General features: G+C 43.5%; 1 protein-coding gene across 1 annotated transcript in view; it reads right to left on the bottom strand.

The window, feature by feature from the left end:
• WDR19 (WD repeat domain 19) overlaps positions 1-15,168 on the bottom strand; it is a 61,620-nt gene that overhangs the window by 39,064 nt on the left and 7,388 nt on the right. Inside the window, exons 3-11 of the mRNA XM_044291067.1 lie at positions 14,920-14,985; positions 14,689-14,814; positions 13,544-13,659; positions 13,165-13,280; positions 7,873-7,953; positions 6,501-6,613; positions 2,456-2,629; positions 2,228-2,298; positions 365-537 (exon numbers count right to left, since the gene is read on the bottom strand). Coding sequence (XP_044147002.1) covers positions 365-537; positions 2,228-2,298; positions 2,456-2,629; positions 6,501-6,613; positions 7,873-7,953; positions 13,165-13,280; positions 13,544-13,659; positions 14,689-14,814; positions 14,920-14,985 — 1,036 coding nt within the window. The remainder of the gene's footprint in view (positions 1-364; positions 538-2,227; positions 2,299-2,455; positions 2,630-6,500; positions 6,614-7,872; positions 7,954-13,164; positions 13,281-13,543; positions 13,660-14,688; positions 14,815-14,919; positions 14,986-15,168) is intronic.

The following is a 15,168-nucleotide window of genomic DNA, read 5'->3' as shown; positions in this document are numbered from 1 at the left end:
GGTCGCTCTGAGCCACGAGAAGGCACTTAGATGCTTAACCGCACTGTCATGCCTGGTGTTACTGCAGGGGTACCTATGTGATTGTTTTATCTACACTGTGAAAAATCTTGCACGCAGATATGGTTTAACTCATTTCCTTCTGTGAGTCTGAGACCTGTTAACTCTTAATGACTTCTATTGCTGTAATGCTGTCTTCCTGGTGTTATTGAGGCGCCCCTGCGTGGGCCGCATCATTGCTACATGTATGCCATGCTTGTGTTATACTCTTTCAATAAAACGAGTTTAAAAAAAGAAAATGTAGATCATCTTTTATGCACATGCTAATAATAGACAACATAAAGAAGGTAAAAAAGAACGCAGTTACCCCTTCCACGGGATTGCACACTGTAACCTCCAGCAGGGACGTGAGATATGCAATCTTTGTACCACTAGTATCTCCAAGTATAGGAAGTTTGGTTAAGAAGACATTGAGGGAACCCCTCTGTGTGGATACAGCCAATAACTGACCATCGTCTGTCCAGGAAAGTTTATCTAGTCCTAGAAGGAAAAACGTTTAGAAACATTCAAGGAATAACATGTTAGTCTAGGGAACATTGTTATGATTAGTGTTCTTAGTAGATTATGGGGGGGGGGTATCTTATATGCCATTTCTTGTACTCATGATTGAATTTTGTGTGTATTTGCAAGAGTCATTTTTGTCAGTTGTGAGCTCTATGATAGAATCGTATTTGGATGGTGGTACTGGCATAAGGTGATTGTGAACCCTGATTTTGCTTTCTTAAAAATTTTCAATAAAAATGATTTGATTAAAAAAAAGAAACATTCAAGGAATATAGGAGAACCTGTCACCACAAAATGCAATGCAATCTGCAGGCAGCAGGTTATAGAAGAGGAGCTGAGCAGATTGATATATAGTTTTGTGGGAAAAGATTCAGTAAAACCTGTAACTTATACATTTATATCTCTGCTTTTTCAGACTTCAGTTGTTTATGGCGGAGGTGGTATCAGTGATTGATAGCATTCTCTGTGTAAGTGTGTATACATAGATAGCTGTCAGTCACTGATAGCTGTACACAGGGAGGTGTTATCAATGATTGATAGCATTCTCTGTGTAAGTGTGTATACAGAGATAACTGTCAGTCACTGATAGCTGTACACATGGAGGTGTTATCAATGATTGATAGCATTCTCTGTGCAACTGTGTATACAGGGATAGCTGTCAGTCACTGATAGTTGTACACGGGGAGGGGTTATCAGTGATTGATAGCACTCTCTGTGCAACTGTGTATACAGGGATAGCTGTCAGTCACTCATAGATGTACACGGGGGAGGTGTTATCAGTGATTGATAACATTCTCTGTGTAACTGTGTATACAGAGATAGCTGTCAGTCACTGATAGCTGTACATGGGGGGGAGGTGTTATCAGTGATTGATTGCATTCCCTGTGTAAGTGTGTATACAGAGCTGTCAGTCACTTGATAGCTGTACACAGGGGAGGTGTTATCAGTAATTGATAACATTTTAGGTGTAAGTGTGTATACAGAGATAGCTGTAAGTAACCCATAGTTGTATACAGTGGAGGTGTTATCAGTGATTGATAGCATTTTTTTGTAAGTGTGTATACAGAGATATCTGTCAGTTAATGATAATTGTACATTGGGAAGGTGTTATCAGTGATTGATAGCATGCTCTGTTAAGTGTGTATACAGAGATAGCTGTAAGTAACCCATAGTTGTACATGGTGGATATGTTATCAGTGATTGATAGTATTTTCTGTGTAAGTGTGTCTACAGAGATAGCTGACAGTCACTGATAGTTGTACACAGTGGATATGTTATCAGTGATTGATAGCATTATCTGTGTAAGTGTGTATACAGAGATAGATGTCAGTCACTGATAGTTGTACAGGGGGAGGTGTTATCAGTGATTGATAGTAGTCTCTGTGTAACTGTGTATACATATATAGCTGTCAGTCACTGATAGTTGTACAGGGGGAGGTGTTATCAGTGATTGATAGCATTCCATGTGTAAGTGTGTATACAGAGAGAGTTGGCAATCAGTAACAGATGTACACAGGGGAAGCACAATCCTGATATAGATGTAGACTGCCCAGACATAACGTATAAAGTCTATGGGCAGTCCAAAACAGGTTGGACACAACAGCTTCTATATAGGTCATCAACTTGTCTTATTAGATACAGTATCTTATAAAAGCACGTCAGATACCTTTAGTTTCATCATCCAGGGTAATGATGGCGTACATTTCTTTCAGCTCTGTTAGATCATGGATTTTTATGCTGCAATAGAATATGGATATTAACAGAAAGAACAGGTCCAGCAATACTATAATTTATGGCAGGCACTATGTGATGGGAGGTTGATGAATGCTTATGCACATAGAATATTAAATATATTTTCACCCAAAATAAGTGCGCAGTAAACCAGGTCTCTCACCTGTTGTCTCCGCAGGACGCGGCTTTGTTCAGTGACTGTGAAATAGCGATGCTGGTCAGGTTGTCCTTGTGGTTACTGGCCTGGAAGAGCTCCTGACCAATCTCACTCATGTGTGTGGAAATCACCACAAAGAATCCAAGAGAGAAGCCAATCATGACGTATCCATCGCCGTACCTGTCCACAAGGGGTGTGCACAACATGAGGGTGAGAGATGATAGGAGTAGTAGTTTATGATATTTGCCCTTCACTTTGGTATGAACAGTGTCTGAACATGGAAATAAGCCTTTCCACCTGACACTGAAGTTATGTAACACACACGTACGTGTGTCTACGCTGCTGACACCAGCACAACTAGGACCCATCCTGCTGTTAAAGCTGTTTTCTGGTATTTTGTATATAAAGTGTATTCACTGTAAAATGAAGAGTTATAGAAGTTTCTAATATTCTTTGTGTTTCAATTCCTGACTATTTTCAAGATCTCTGCATGCTGTCAATGAATGGAAACATTTGCATCTAAAGGCAAACATGTCCTGATTGTGTCCAACTGTGTCACTATGTGGCCTTCAATTACATCCATAGTCTGCCTGTCTTAATGAGGGAGATATCTACACTAGAGCTTCTTTTACCACTGGGTCTTCACCAGCCAGAACCTGATGATGACTGGTCATGGTCACAGCCCATGATAAATTGATTTCGTTTTTAAAAAGTTTATCAAAAATATGCTTCCTGGACCAATTATAACATTAACATAAGTATCAAAAGAATGAATTATGTTGTCAAAGTATAAACTGGTGCAACCACAGAGAGGCCTGTGCAGCACACGATCGCTTCCCTCCAAACTGCCTCACCAACACCTGAGGGCATCGCACAGTCTGAGGAGCACTGATCTAGGAGATACAAACTAAGGCCTCTTGCACAAGACATTAGGAGGCCCGTATTGTGGTCTGCAAACACCAGGTCCGCAATATACGGGCAGTGGCCGTGTGCGCACCATATCACGGATGCGGATTTATTCATTTGAATGGGTCCACAATCCAGGAGATATGGTGCAATGTGCAGAACGGAGGAGAGAATTGGAAGCCCACAGAAGCATGTGCACTGCAAAAAAGTAGTGTATGCACTACTTTTTAGCAGTGTGGACCACCGGGTGGGTGAATGGGTCCATGTCCGCAGACGGCAGGCACATGGTCGGAGCCCGTGCAGCACAGGCAGGCCGGCACACGGTGCATGAGGCCTAAAATACAGGCTGAGCATATGGATCACTTCCAGATTTACTGTAGTCTATAAACCATAAGCAAGCAGAAATTGATGATAACCAAAAACATTTGGGGAAATTAAAGGGGCATTCCAGATTTTTTATATTGATGACCTACAGATCAGTGGGGGTTTGTTGGCCCGTCCACTACACAGTGGTTAGACCTAGGGTTGGGCGATATACCGGTATCACGATATACCGGTATCACAATATACCGCGGTATTAAAAAAACAGCGATATCGCTGTTTCCTAATTACCGCAGTATTTAGTGACGTCATCAAAGCGGTCATGTGTGCTGACCGCTTCTAAACGTGCGTCCACCCACCCCTGCACCTTGCATAGCGCTGAGTACAATCATTACTTCCTCTCGCTCCTGGCTCCTTCTTGCTACGCCTCCCTTAGTCAAGTCTCCACCCACCATCTGACATCACCGTCGTCACCCACCAGTGCCGGTTCTATGTGGCGAACTATGTGTGAGTACTGGGTGTCTCTGGAAAGACTTTTCCTGCGGCTGCCTCGCTCGTGTGCTCCGATGACGAAATTACAAACGTATTACTTCCCGCAGCCTCCAGCTCTCCCTCGTCCTTGCTCCCATATTCAAATCTCCGCCCACCAACATCTGATGTCAGAATCGGAGCACACAAGCGAGGCAGCCGCGGGAAAAGTATATCGTAAAGTATTACTGTATGTATGGTGGCCTGTGGCCACAAGACTTTATTATAACGTCTCCTTGTGGCCACCCATACAGTATATCTCCTTGTGGCCCCCATACAGTATAACCTCTCCTTGTGGCCCCCCATACAGTATAACCTCTCATTGTGGCCCCCATACAGTGTATCTCCTTGTGGCACCCCATACAGTATAACCTCTCATTGTGGCCCCCATACAGTATATCTCCTTGTGGCCTCCATACAGTATATCTCCTTGTGGCCCCCATACAGTGTAACGTCTCCTTGTGGCCCTCCATACAGTATAATATCTCCTTGTGGCCGTCATACAGTATAATGTCTCCTTGTGACCCCCATACAGTATAACGTCTCCTTGTTGCCCCCCATACAGTATAAGTCTCCTTGTGGCTGTCCCCCATACAGTATAAGTCTCCCTGTGGCTGCCCCCCATACAGTATAAGTCTCCTTGTGGCTGCCCCCATACAGTATAACGTCTCCTTGTGGCCCCCCATACAGTATAACGTCTCCTTGTGGCTGCCCCCATACAGTATAACGTCTCCTTGTGGCCCCCCATACAGTATAACGTCTCCTTGTGGCCCCCCATACAGTATAACGTCTCCTTGTGGCTGCCCCCATACAGTATAACGTCTCCTTGTGGCTGCCCCCATACAGTATAACGTCTCCTTGTGGCTGCCCCCATACAGTATAATGTCTCCTTGTGGCTGCCCCCATACAGTATAACGTCTCCTTGTGGCTGCCCCCATACAGTATAACGTCTCCTTGTGGCTGCCCCCCATACAGTACAACGTCTCCTTGTGGCTGCCCCCATACAGTATAATGTCTCCTTGTGGCTGCCCCCATACAGTATAACGTCTCCTTGTGGCTGCCCCCATACAGTATAACGTCTCCTTGTGGCTGCCCCCCATACAGTATAACGTCTCCTTGTGGCTGCCCCCCATACAGTATAACGTCTCCTTGTGGCTGCCCCCATACAGTATAACGTCTCCTTGTGGCTGCCCCCATACAGTATAACGTCTCCTTGTGGCTGCCCCCATACAGTATAACGTCTCCTTGTGGCTGTCCCCCATACAGTATAACGTCTCCTTGTGGCTGCCCCCATACAGTATAACGTCTCCTTGTGGCTGCCCCCATACAGTATAACGTCTCCTTGTGGCTGCCCCCATACAGTATAACGTCTCCTTGTGGCTGCCCCCATACAGTATAACGTCTCCTTGTGGCTGCCCCTATACAGTATAACGTCTCCTTGTGGCTGCCCCTATACAGTATAACATCTCCTTGTGGCTGCCCCTATACAGTATAACATCTCCTTGTGGCTGCCCCTATACAGTATAGTGTCTTCTTGTGGCCCCCCCATACAGTATAACGTCTCCTTGTGTTTTTTTTTTCTTTTAAACGGGTATTTATTGCGATATATATCGTTATCGCGATAAAAAAATTATATCGTTATCGTCTGAATATTTTTGATATCGTCCAACCCTACTTAGACCCTTCTGCTCCCAGCTCCATCCACTGTTTAGCTTCTGACACGGACGGCTGCCCAAAACAGTAGATCGCTGGAGGTGCTGGGTGAGATGCATGCAGTGCATTGTTCCATCGAATCTGATGGAGCCTTGTGAAGAGAACCTTATTAAAACTACTGGCTAATTATCCATAGCAGAAAATCAGATGACTGGAGATGGAGAATTCTACTTGCAGTAGTCCTGATAAATCTGGTCCCTGATTACCGTTGTTCTGCTCCGTTATAGGAGCAGAACAAAAAAAAAAAAAGTAAATTTTTTAATGGAAGTGCTGGATCTGGCACATAATAATGTAATTATTACTATAATGGAGTCCATTGGGTATCTGTTCAGACGTCCTGCCTCTTACAGGACAAAACAGAGCAGCATGCAGCACTATTTGAGTTTTATTATAGATAGCATGTGCGACAGAGATGAGAACTCAGCCATAGTGTCCACTGAACCCAATTATTTAGTTTACGTTCCTAAAGCATGATATAGTTTTAGACATTTATTGAGACCTAATATGGGCATTAAATCCGCGTGTATTCACATTGGCACATTTCCTGTCCAGATTAGCGTGTGCGCTGGACTAATTCTCTTACCATCGATGGGAGACAATGGAGCCGTAGCGCTGCTGGAAGGCCAGTTCTATTGGGTTATCCGGATCATTCAGGTTGAATAGGAACAAGGTTTTCTTTCCTACGACAACACTTACCTAAAGAAGGAACAGCACATACTGTGTACAGGGTATGGACAGACAATGGGAGATAGAAAAGGTATTTCATACAAAGTTAAAGCAAAGAATAAAATGTATGAATTACTGGGATCAAGTTAAAGGACATTATCAGCAGACTTGTACCTATGACACTGGCTGACCTGTTACATGTGCGCTTGGCAGCTGAAGGCATCTGTGTTGGTCCCATGTTCATATGTGCTCGCATTGCTGAGAAAGATGATGTTTTAATATATGCAAATGAGCCTCTAGCAGCAATGGACGCTTTGTCATTACACCTAGAGGCTCTGCTCTCTCTGCAACTGCTGTGCCCCCTGCACTTTGATTGACAGGACCAGGCAGTGTAAATGAATCACACCAACCTGGCTCTGTCAATCAACGTGCAGAGGGAGCGAGAGTTGTAGAGAGAGCAGAGCCTTTAGGTGTAATGGCAACGCCCTTGTTGCTCCTAGAGGCTTATTCTGCATATGTACAAAACTTCAATTTTCTCAGCAATGTGGACACATATGAACATGGGACCAACACAGATGCCTTCAGCTGCCAAGCGCACATGTAACAGGTCAGCCAGTGTCATAGGGACAAGTCTGCTGACTTGTAGGCTATGTTTATCTCAGAACTATTCAGTTTATATATCAGTATACCCAACACAATACGCTGATTGATTGTATGGCTCCACAAAGTGGCGACTGAACAAGAGCATGGAGCCAACCTGAACATAAGAACTACTTTTTGGTGCATCTCAGCCACCAACGGGCACTATATGGGGTGATCCCTGCTATATAATCTCCAGGAAAATGTGTCTGAAAGAGAGATCAATAACCCCCATCATACCTGCAAGGCCCAGAGCAAGGAAACTGCAACTAAAAACAAGCAACTAAACCACAAGCCTCAGATCTCTGTGTCAGTGCTATTAGGAGCAGCATGCACTTGGTTCTAAGTTGCTTCAAACCATTTTTGAGGAGATCAGTTGTTACCCAAGGATCCTTTTACATGGACCAATTTCAGCCAGGAACAAGAGCTGATCAACGATATATAAGAAGCTGATTGGTGGTTGGGCTTTTCACATGGGCCAGTGGAACTCTATGGTGACGGATGCGACTGATGCATCCATTTAATGTATATGTTTTTGTATACGTTAAACGTAAGACAAAAAGGTGATGTGAACCCAGCCTCACATATAAAACAGAAAATGATATCTAATTAAAGAAGAGCTAAATGGAAGTAGGACAGCTGGATATTACAGTGCTTTCTCCTGGGGACGCCCGCTCATCTGTCTTCATCACTGAGAACTGAATGTCACTCGGTTCCATCCGCACAGAGGTCTGCACAACAACAAAAAAAAAAAAGTTACACATATATTTCAATTAGAACACATATGGCAGAAGTAAGCCCATTTTCATGTTGGATTAGGCCACACGATTTACTGGTCGTGTGAATGGAAGTATATGCATTACTTATAAAAAGTTTGGGATATTTGGCTTGTGGGTGAAGTTTCAGGATGAACCTAAAATTGCTCTCTAACTTTTACAGGTGAACTTCTCTAAACTTTTGAATGCATATGTCCACCTGTTCAATGTTTCAGTACTTTTTGCACAACTTGCTGTTCTCTAACAAGGAGCTTAACGGCAAAATTCAAAACAGGCATTTGGTCCATGAATCTCCCAATAAATTGCCTGGTTCAATTAGAATTGGTATTTGAACAGTCCTCCTCATCATGCCGTTCACATTTTGACATCATGAGACCAAGACGACACCTAACAATTCATCAACAGTACCTCACCATTGCGACGCTTTAAGCAGGATGTTCTCAAATGTAAGTGTCTAATGAGCTTAGAGTGTCACAGAGTGTCATCAGCAGGTTGTATCAGACATAGAGAGAGACTGGAAGAGTCACAGAAAGACATAGAAGTGGACGTCCTTTGTCCACATTCCACACTGATGACCGCTTCATTGTGAACAATGCCCTGCGAAACCTGATGATGAATGCCACACAACTACAGGCACATTTAAGGGAGGTGAGAGGCACCCAAGTGTCATGTCAGACCATTCAAAACTGTTTACAGCGTGGTCTGCGTGCTAGACAACGTTCAAGGGTACCTGACCACAGGCGTTATTGTCTTGCATGGAGAGCGCTAACTGTTATCACCAAACGAGCCTTTGGTGGTGGTAGTGTTACAGTGTGGGCAGGTCTAGTCAATACAGAACTGCCCTACACTTTGTGAATGGTCCAGTGACAAGCCCATACTACTTGAATAACATCATTAATCCAGTCATTGTGCCTCTGCATAAACAACACTGGCCTAATTTCATCTTCATGGACGACAATGCCCCAGCTCATCCAGGTCGCATCATTAGGGAACGTCTGCTGGAGACTAGGGTACCTCAAATGGAGTGGCCTGCACTTTCCTTAGACCTGAATGCCATTGCAAACCTATGGGATTAGCTGAGCCGCCGTGTAGAGGCTTGTAACTCTGTACCCCAGAACCTCAATGACCTGAGGGCTGCACTTCAAGAAGAATGGGATGTCATGCCTCAGCAGATAATAAGTCACTTGTGAACAGCATGACATGTCATTGTCAAGCTGTAATTGATGCTCAAGGCTACATGACAAGTTATTGAGACATTTTGTGGGGGTATACCCACCACTGGTGTTGGCTTTTGTTTCAATAAATTGTCCGAGATGAGGAAATCACCATTGCTGCTTCTCCTTAAATGCCCGACTTTATAATATCACTGTAGAGTGAACTTTTTATGTTTACCATAAATTTCACTCAAAAGACAAATATCCCTAACTTTTTGTGAGTAGCGTATGTGATGAGCTTTTAACAATAAATATTTTAAACGGATGCCATTATAGCCACCACTGTTAGGTATCTGTTTAAAGAATATGTCATCTATAGACTATAATAGCAACATATACATTGTGATATAGCATTGTTTTGTAGGGAAAAGCACCTCCGTCTTTTTGCTCTAGTAGTTGGCGAAGGTCTCATCATTTGTACCACTTTCATGGTCCCGCCCATGACAGAGGTGAGAAGATCTGAGAGACTGGCGGCACATGAGGGTATCTGACAATCGCTCTCTTTTCTCCTTGCAGTGTTGTTGTTTGGTAATGACCACATCTATTGTCAGGTGCAGCTTGTGGTCATTACTGAGGCTCTATTTAGTTCTGACTCACACTGCTTACCATGCAATTGATATTTCCTGCTGGAGTTGGTTGAGCTGGTGTGTTGTTCCTTTGGATCTCTTGCTCCTCCACTCTACTTTAACCCCTTAAGGACACAGGACGTATCGGTACACCCTGTTTCCCGAGTCCTTAAGGACACAGGACGTACCGGTACGTCCTAACTTTAAATAGGCATTCCGGCGCCCCAGGGGTTAATCTGAACAGGATGCCGGCTGAAATCATTCAGCCGGCATCCTGTCACAACGCCAGAGGGGGTCATGTGACCCCCCCGTGTCGGCGATCGCAGCAAACCGCAGGTCAATTCAGACCTGCGGTTTGCTGCGCTTTTTGCAGTTTCTGATCCCCGCGATCAGAAACTTTAGAGTGCCTAAAAATCAAGATTTCACCTCCCCCTGCACCCCTGCATGATTTGATGCCGGCGGGTGGTGCAGGGGGGGTGTCGCAGGCGGTGGGGGCGTTGCGGGAGGCAGGCGGTGCGGCAGGCCCGCCTGCCTCCCCTTGAAAATTCGTTGGCTTCTAGTGGGTTATACCAGGGTGCCAGCACATTGCTGACACCCTGGTATAAACGGCTGACATCTGTGCAGATGTCAGCCTTTTAACCCTTTCCATACCGCGGTCCGTACGGACCGCTGTATGGAAAAGGTTAACTGTCATCGGTCAGGGAGCTCCCTCCCTCTCCCATCGGGGGGCTGCTGTGCCTTTGCAGCCCCCCGAAGCCCCGTCCTCACCCTTCCCCGTCTGCGAAGTTGTGGCAGACGGGGAAGGTTCCCATGGCAACAGGACGCCTGCTCAGGCGTCCTGCTGTCCATGGTGCTGAATAGATCTATGCTAAAAGCATAGATCTATTCAGTGTAAGTAAAATACAGTACAGAACCCTATAGGGTTCTGTACTGTATTTTACAGACATCAGACCGACTGGATCTTCAAGAACCAAGTGGGTCTGGGTAAAAAAAATGTTAAAAAAAAGTGAAAAAAGTTAAGATAAAAAAAAAACATTTATCACTGAATAAAAATTAAAAAAATAAAATACACTACACATATATCGCCGCGCCCGTAACGACCTGATCTATAAACCAGTCATGTTACTTTCCCCGCACGGTGAACGCCATAAAAATAAAAAATAAAAACTATGAGAAAATTGAAATTTTGCCCACCTTACTTCCCTAAAAAGGTAATAAAAGTGATCAAAAAAGTCGCATGTATGCCAAAATAGTACCAATCAAACCGTCATCTCATCCCGCAAAAAAATGAGACCCTACTCAAGATAATCGCACAAAAACTGAAAAAAACTATGGCTCTTAGACTATGGAGACACAAATTTTTTTGGGGGTTTTAAAACTTAAGTTTTTGTATAAAACTTACATAAATTAAACAAATTGTATACATATTAGGTATTGCCGCGTCCGTGACAACCTGCTCTATAAAATTACCACATGATCTTACCTGTCAGATGAATGTTGTAAATAACACAAAAAAAAAAAACGTGCCAAAAAAGCTATTTCTTGTTACCTTGCCGCACAAAAAGTGTAATATAGAGCAACCAAAAATCATATGTGCCCTAATACAAGTACCAACAATACTGCCACCCTATTCCGTACTTTCTAAAATGGGGTCACTTTTTTGGAGTTTCTACTCTAGGGGTGCATCAGGGGGGCTTCAAATGGGACATGGTGTAAAAAAAAACAGTCCAGCAAAATCTGCCTTCCAAAAACCGTATGGCATTCCTTTCCTTCTGCGCCCTGCCGTGTGCCCGTACAGCGGTTTACGACCACATATGGGGTGTTTCTGTAAACTACAGAATCAGGGCCATAAATAATGAGTTTTGTTTGGCTGTTAACCCTTGCTTTGTAACTGGAAAAAAAATATTAAAATGGAAAATCTGCCAAAAAAATGAAATTTTTAAATTGTATGTCTATTTTCCATTAAATCTTGTGCAACACCTAAAGGGTTAACAAAGTTTGTAAAATCAGTTTTGTATACCTTGAGGGGTGTAGTTTCTTAGATGGGGTCACTTTTATGGAGTTTCTACTCTAGGGGTGCATCACGGGGCTTCAAATGGGACATGGTGTCAAAAAAACAGTCCAGCAAAATCTGGCTTCCAAAAACCATACGGCGCACCTTTCACTCTACGCCCCGCTGTGTGGCCGTACAGTAGTTTACGGCCACATATGGGGTGTTTCTGTAAACGGCAGAGTCAGGGCAATAAAGATACAGTCTTGTTTGGCTGTTAACCCTTGCTTTGTTAGTGGAAAAAATGGGTTAAAATGGAAAATTAGGCAAAAAAATTAAATTCTCAAATTTCATCCCCATTTGCCAATAACTCTTGTGCAACACCTAAAGGGTTAACGAAGTTTGTAAAATCAGTTTTGAATACCTTGGGGGTGTAGTTTATAGAATGGGGATTTTTGGGCGGTTTCTATTATGTAAGCCTCGCAAAGTGACTTCAGACCTGTAGTGGTCCCTAAAAATTGGGTTTTTGTAAATTTCTGAAAAATTTCAAGATTTGCTTCTAAACTTCTAAGCCTTGTAACATCCCCAAAAAATAAAATATCATTCCCAAAATAATTCAAACATGAAGTAGACATATGGGGAATGTTAAGTCATCACAATTTTGGGGGGTATTACTATGTATTACAGAAGTAGAGAAACTGAAACTTTGAAATTTGCAAATTTTTCCAAATTTTTGGTAAATTTGGTATTTTATTATGAATTTTTTTTTTTTTTTTTTACTTCATTTTACCAGTGTCATGAAGTACAATATGTGATGAAAAAACAATCTCAGAATGGCCTGGATAAGTCAAAGTGTTTTAAAGTTATCAGCACTTAAAGTGACACTGGTCAGATTTGCAAAAAATGGCCTGGTCCTTAAGGTGAAATAAGGCTGTGTCCCTAAGGGGTTAAGCTAAGTGCATTTTGTTTTGCATTTTGCTGTTAGCTTGTGTTTGTTGCTTTCTAGGCCTCATGGAGACGCTGGTTCCTTCATTGGGGAAGGAACCATTAGTCTCATTCCCTGTCAACACTCCTAGGGATTTCCAGGGTCCCCAGGGCTAAGGTTCCGCTGTATGAGTATTTCCACCTTCAGGGTCTACTCATACTGGCAGGAGTCAGAGAGAGGTCTAGGGATTCCTAGGAGGTCACATCCCTCTCCCTTAGCTTTGAGGCCTAGACTCCTGTATATTTCCTTCTGTGTGTTATCTGGTGTCCCCCCCATCAGTGTGACAACCATCACTGATACTATGTATATTCGGATAGGTCTCCCATGCTTTAACAATTATCTAGTGTGTTTAACCACAGTATGAATTAGGATATAGTTGATAGGAATGTATTTAGGATATTTATGATGTACCTGTCGGATTGTGTCCCCTTCCTGATTACTGATGGTAATCATTTTATCTTCACCTCCTAGAGCCAGCAAATTCTGAGAGCTCCAGCAGCCACAAGTGATGCGCCTGGTGTGTTTACCTGCAGAAATGCACATTACAGGTGTACTGCATACACATGTTATTCACAATTTCCTTCTACTTGATCCCCAAAGTCTTCTGCTGATACGACATATACAATGACATAATGGTTATATATATCAGCAGCGAGGTTCTCCAAAATACTATTTTCTTACATGATGTTAAACTGCAGAGATGAAAATTCCATCAATTTAGACCGCAGTCTGTATACATTACACACAACAGTCATATATGGGATCATTTTTAGATAGACCTACAACTTACCCAGGACTGGAACTTTCCTAGATGTTTGCAGATTATAAACCAGCAGGTTTCCTTTCGATGTCCCCACAGCTAGTAATGAACTAGTCTTTGACCAGAGCAGGAAAGACATTTGGTCTCTAACATATAAAAAAAAAACGTATTAATTAAAAATGTAGTGACTGGAATCTAAAGATACTCAGCATGTGTATACCGCACTAGTACTGTTACCCTGTCATAACCTACATTAATGGCCTAGTGTGAAACAGATCAATAATAGATAGATATAGATGAGATATACATTAGAGAGATAGATAGATAGATCTAGCACCCGAAGTACATAGCTCTGTCGATTGTGCAGGTGGACGGAGCTGCTCCTATTCACTCCAATGGACGCAGCGCTGCAGTTTCCAGATCTATACACTACACAATCAACAGAGCTATGTAGTTCTGGTGCCGTCTTCTGGCACCACCCTAAAATGGCAGATTAGCAGGGGTGCCAGGTGTCAGCTCCCGCCTATTGGATAGGCCAATAATAATAAAATGCTGGAATTTCCTTTTATTTATCTTAAAGCAGTCTAGAGCGGCATTTACAATTCTTTAAAGGGGTTGTTGCTGCTGCAAACCCATTTCTAGCCACTTCGGTTGCCCGTCTCCTTGATCTTTTGACTGCTGTTGACAATCTCCTTGGCTCTGTGGTCACATGTGCTAGAATGGCACATCACTGAGGCCAGTGACTGGCTGCAGAAGTCTTGGGACCAAGCCACTACTGCTCCAGCATGGACGGGAAGTGGATGGGATTGGGGCCGTGGTGCAGAAACAACAGAACTATGGATATGTTTTCCTTTTAATCTGTCCGATTCCTTCTTTTCCGTGACATCTACTACTGGGGGACAGCTGGCACACCCCCCACACACAAAGGCACCTTATGCTCATTTTTGGCTTAGTGTCCGGACACAGGAGGCAGACACAGGCCTGCTGCTATGGCCTTCAGGGTAGAGCTAGCCACTCTCTTCCCCTAGTCCAAGCAGGACTGTGCAGCTTCATGCCACCCAGTCTACCCGTCTACTCTCTCTGACCGGAAAAGTCCCATGCCAAGTGAAGCCAGTACACATAGCAACAACTTTCGGTAAAGGAATGGAAGGAGAGCGCGGAGGAGGCCACCTTACCTCATGCCACTGTCTAACTGGCTTGTTTTACACGTATTGGAGTCCCACATGTAGATTGAACTAGATTTTTCAGCAACAATGGCCAAAGCGCTGCCATCTTTGTCCCAGTCCATAGAGTAACACATACTAAAAAGAAATGATAATTATAATATTAAAACCCACCCATGTTAAAACCTCTACCTGCAAAGTAACGCAGAGCCAAGATGTGCCCAGTCCAGTAGCTGCACTCACCCGGGTAAGTTAATTTCATCCTTCTTCTGGCCATGGCGATCATAGATTTTCACGGTGTGATCCGCTCTGGGAAAACATGAAGGTGAACATGTTATTTTAGTTAGAAAGCAGTCACCCACAACAGCCCTCCAGTCCAATGCGGTGTCTACAGACAAAACGGAAGGGAGACTTATCTACATGTGGCGACAGGGATTCAGACTGACGTCCATTTGTAGGATCACACCAGAAAAAGCACATTGCAGGGTTTTC

Source organism: Bufo gargarizans, chromosome 1 (genome assembly GCF_014858855.1).
Source record: "Bufo gargarizans isolate SCDJY-AF-19 chromosome 1, ASM1485885v1, whole genome shotgun sequence".
Taxonomy (NCBI): domain Eukaryota; kingdom Metazoa; phylum Chordata; class Amphibia; order Anura; family Bufonidae; genus Bufo; species Bufo gargarizans.
The sequence above is the reverse complement of the archived record's forward strand: the minus strand, read 5'-3'. Positions and strand labels throughout refer to the sequence as shown.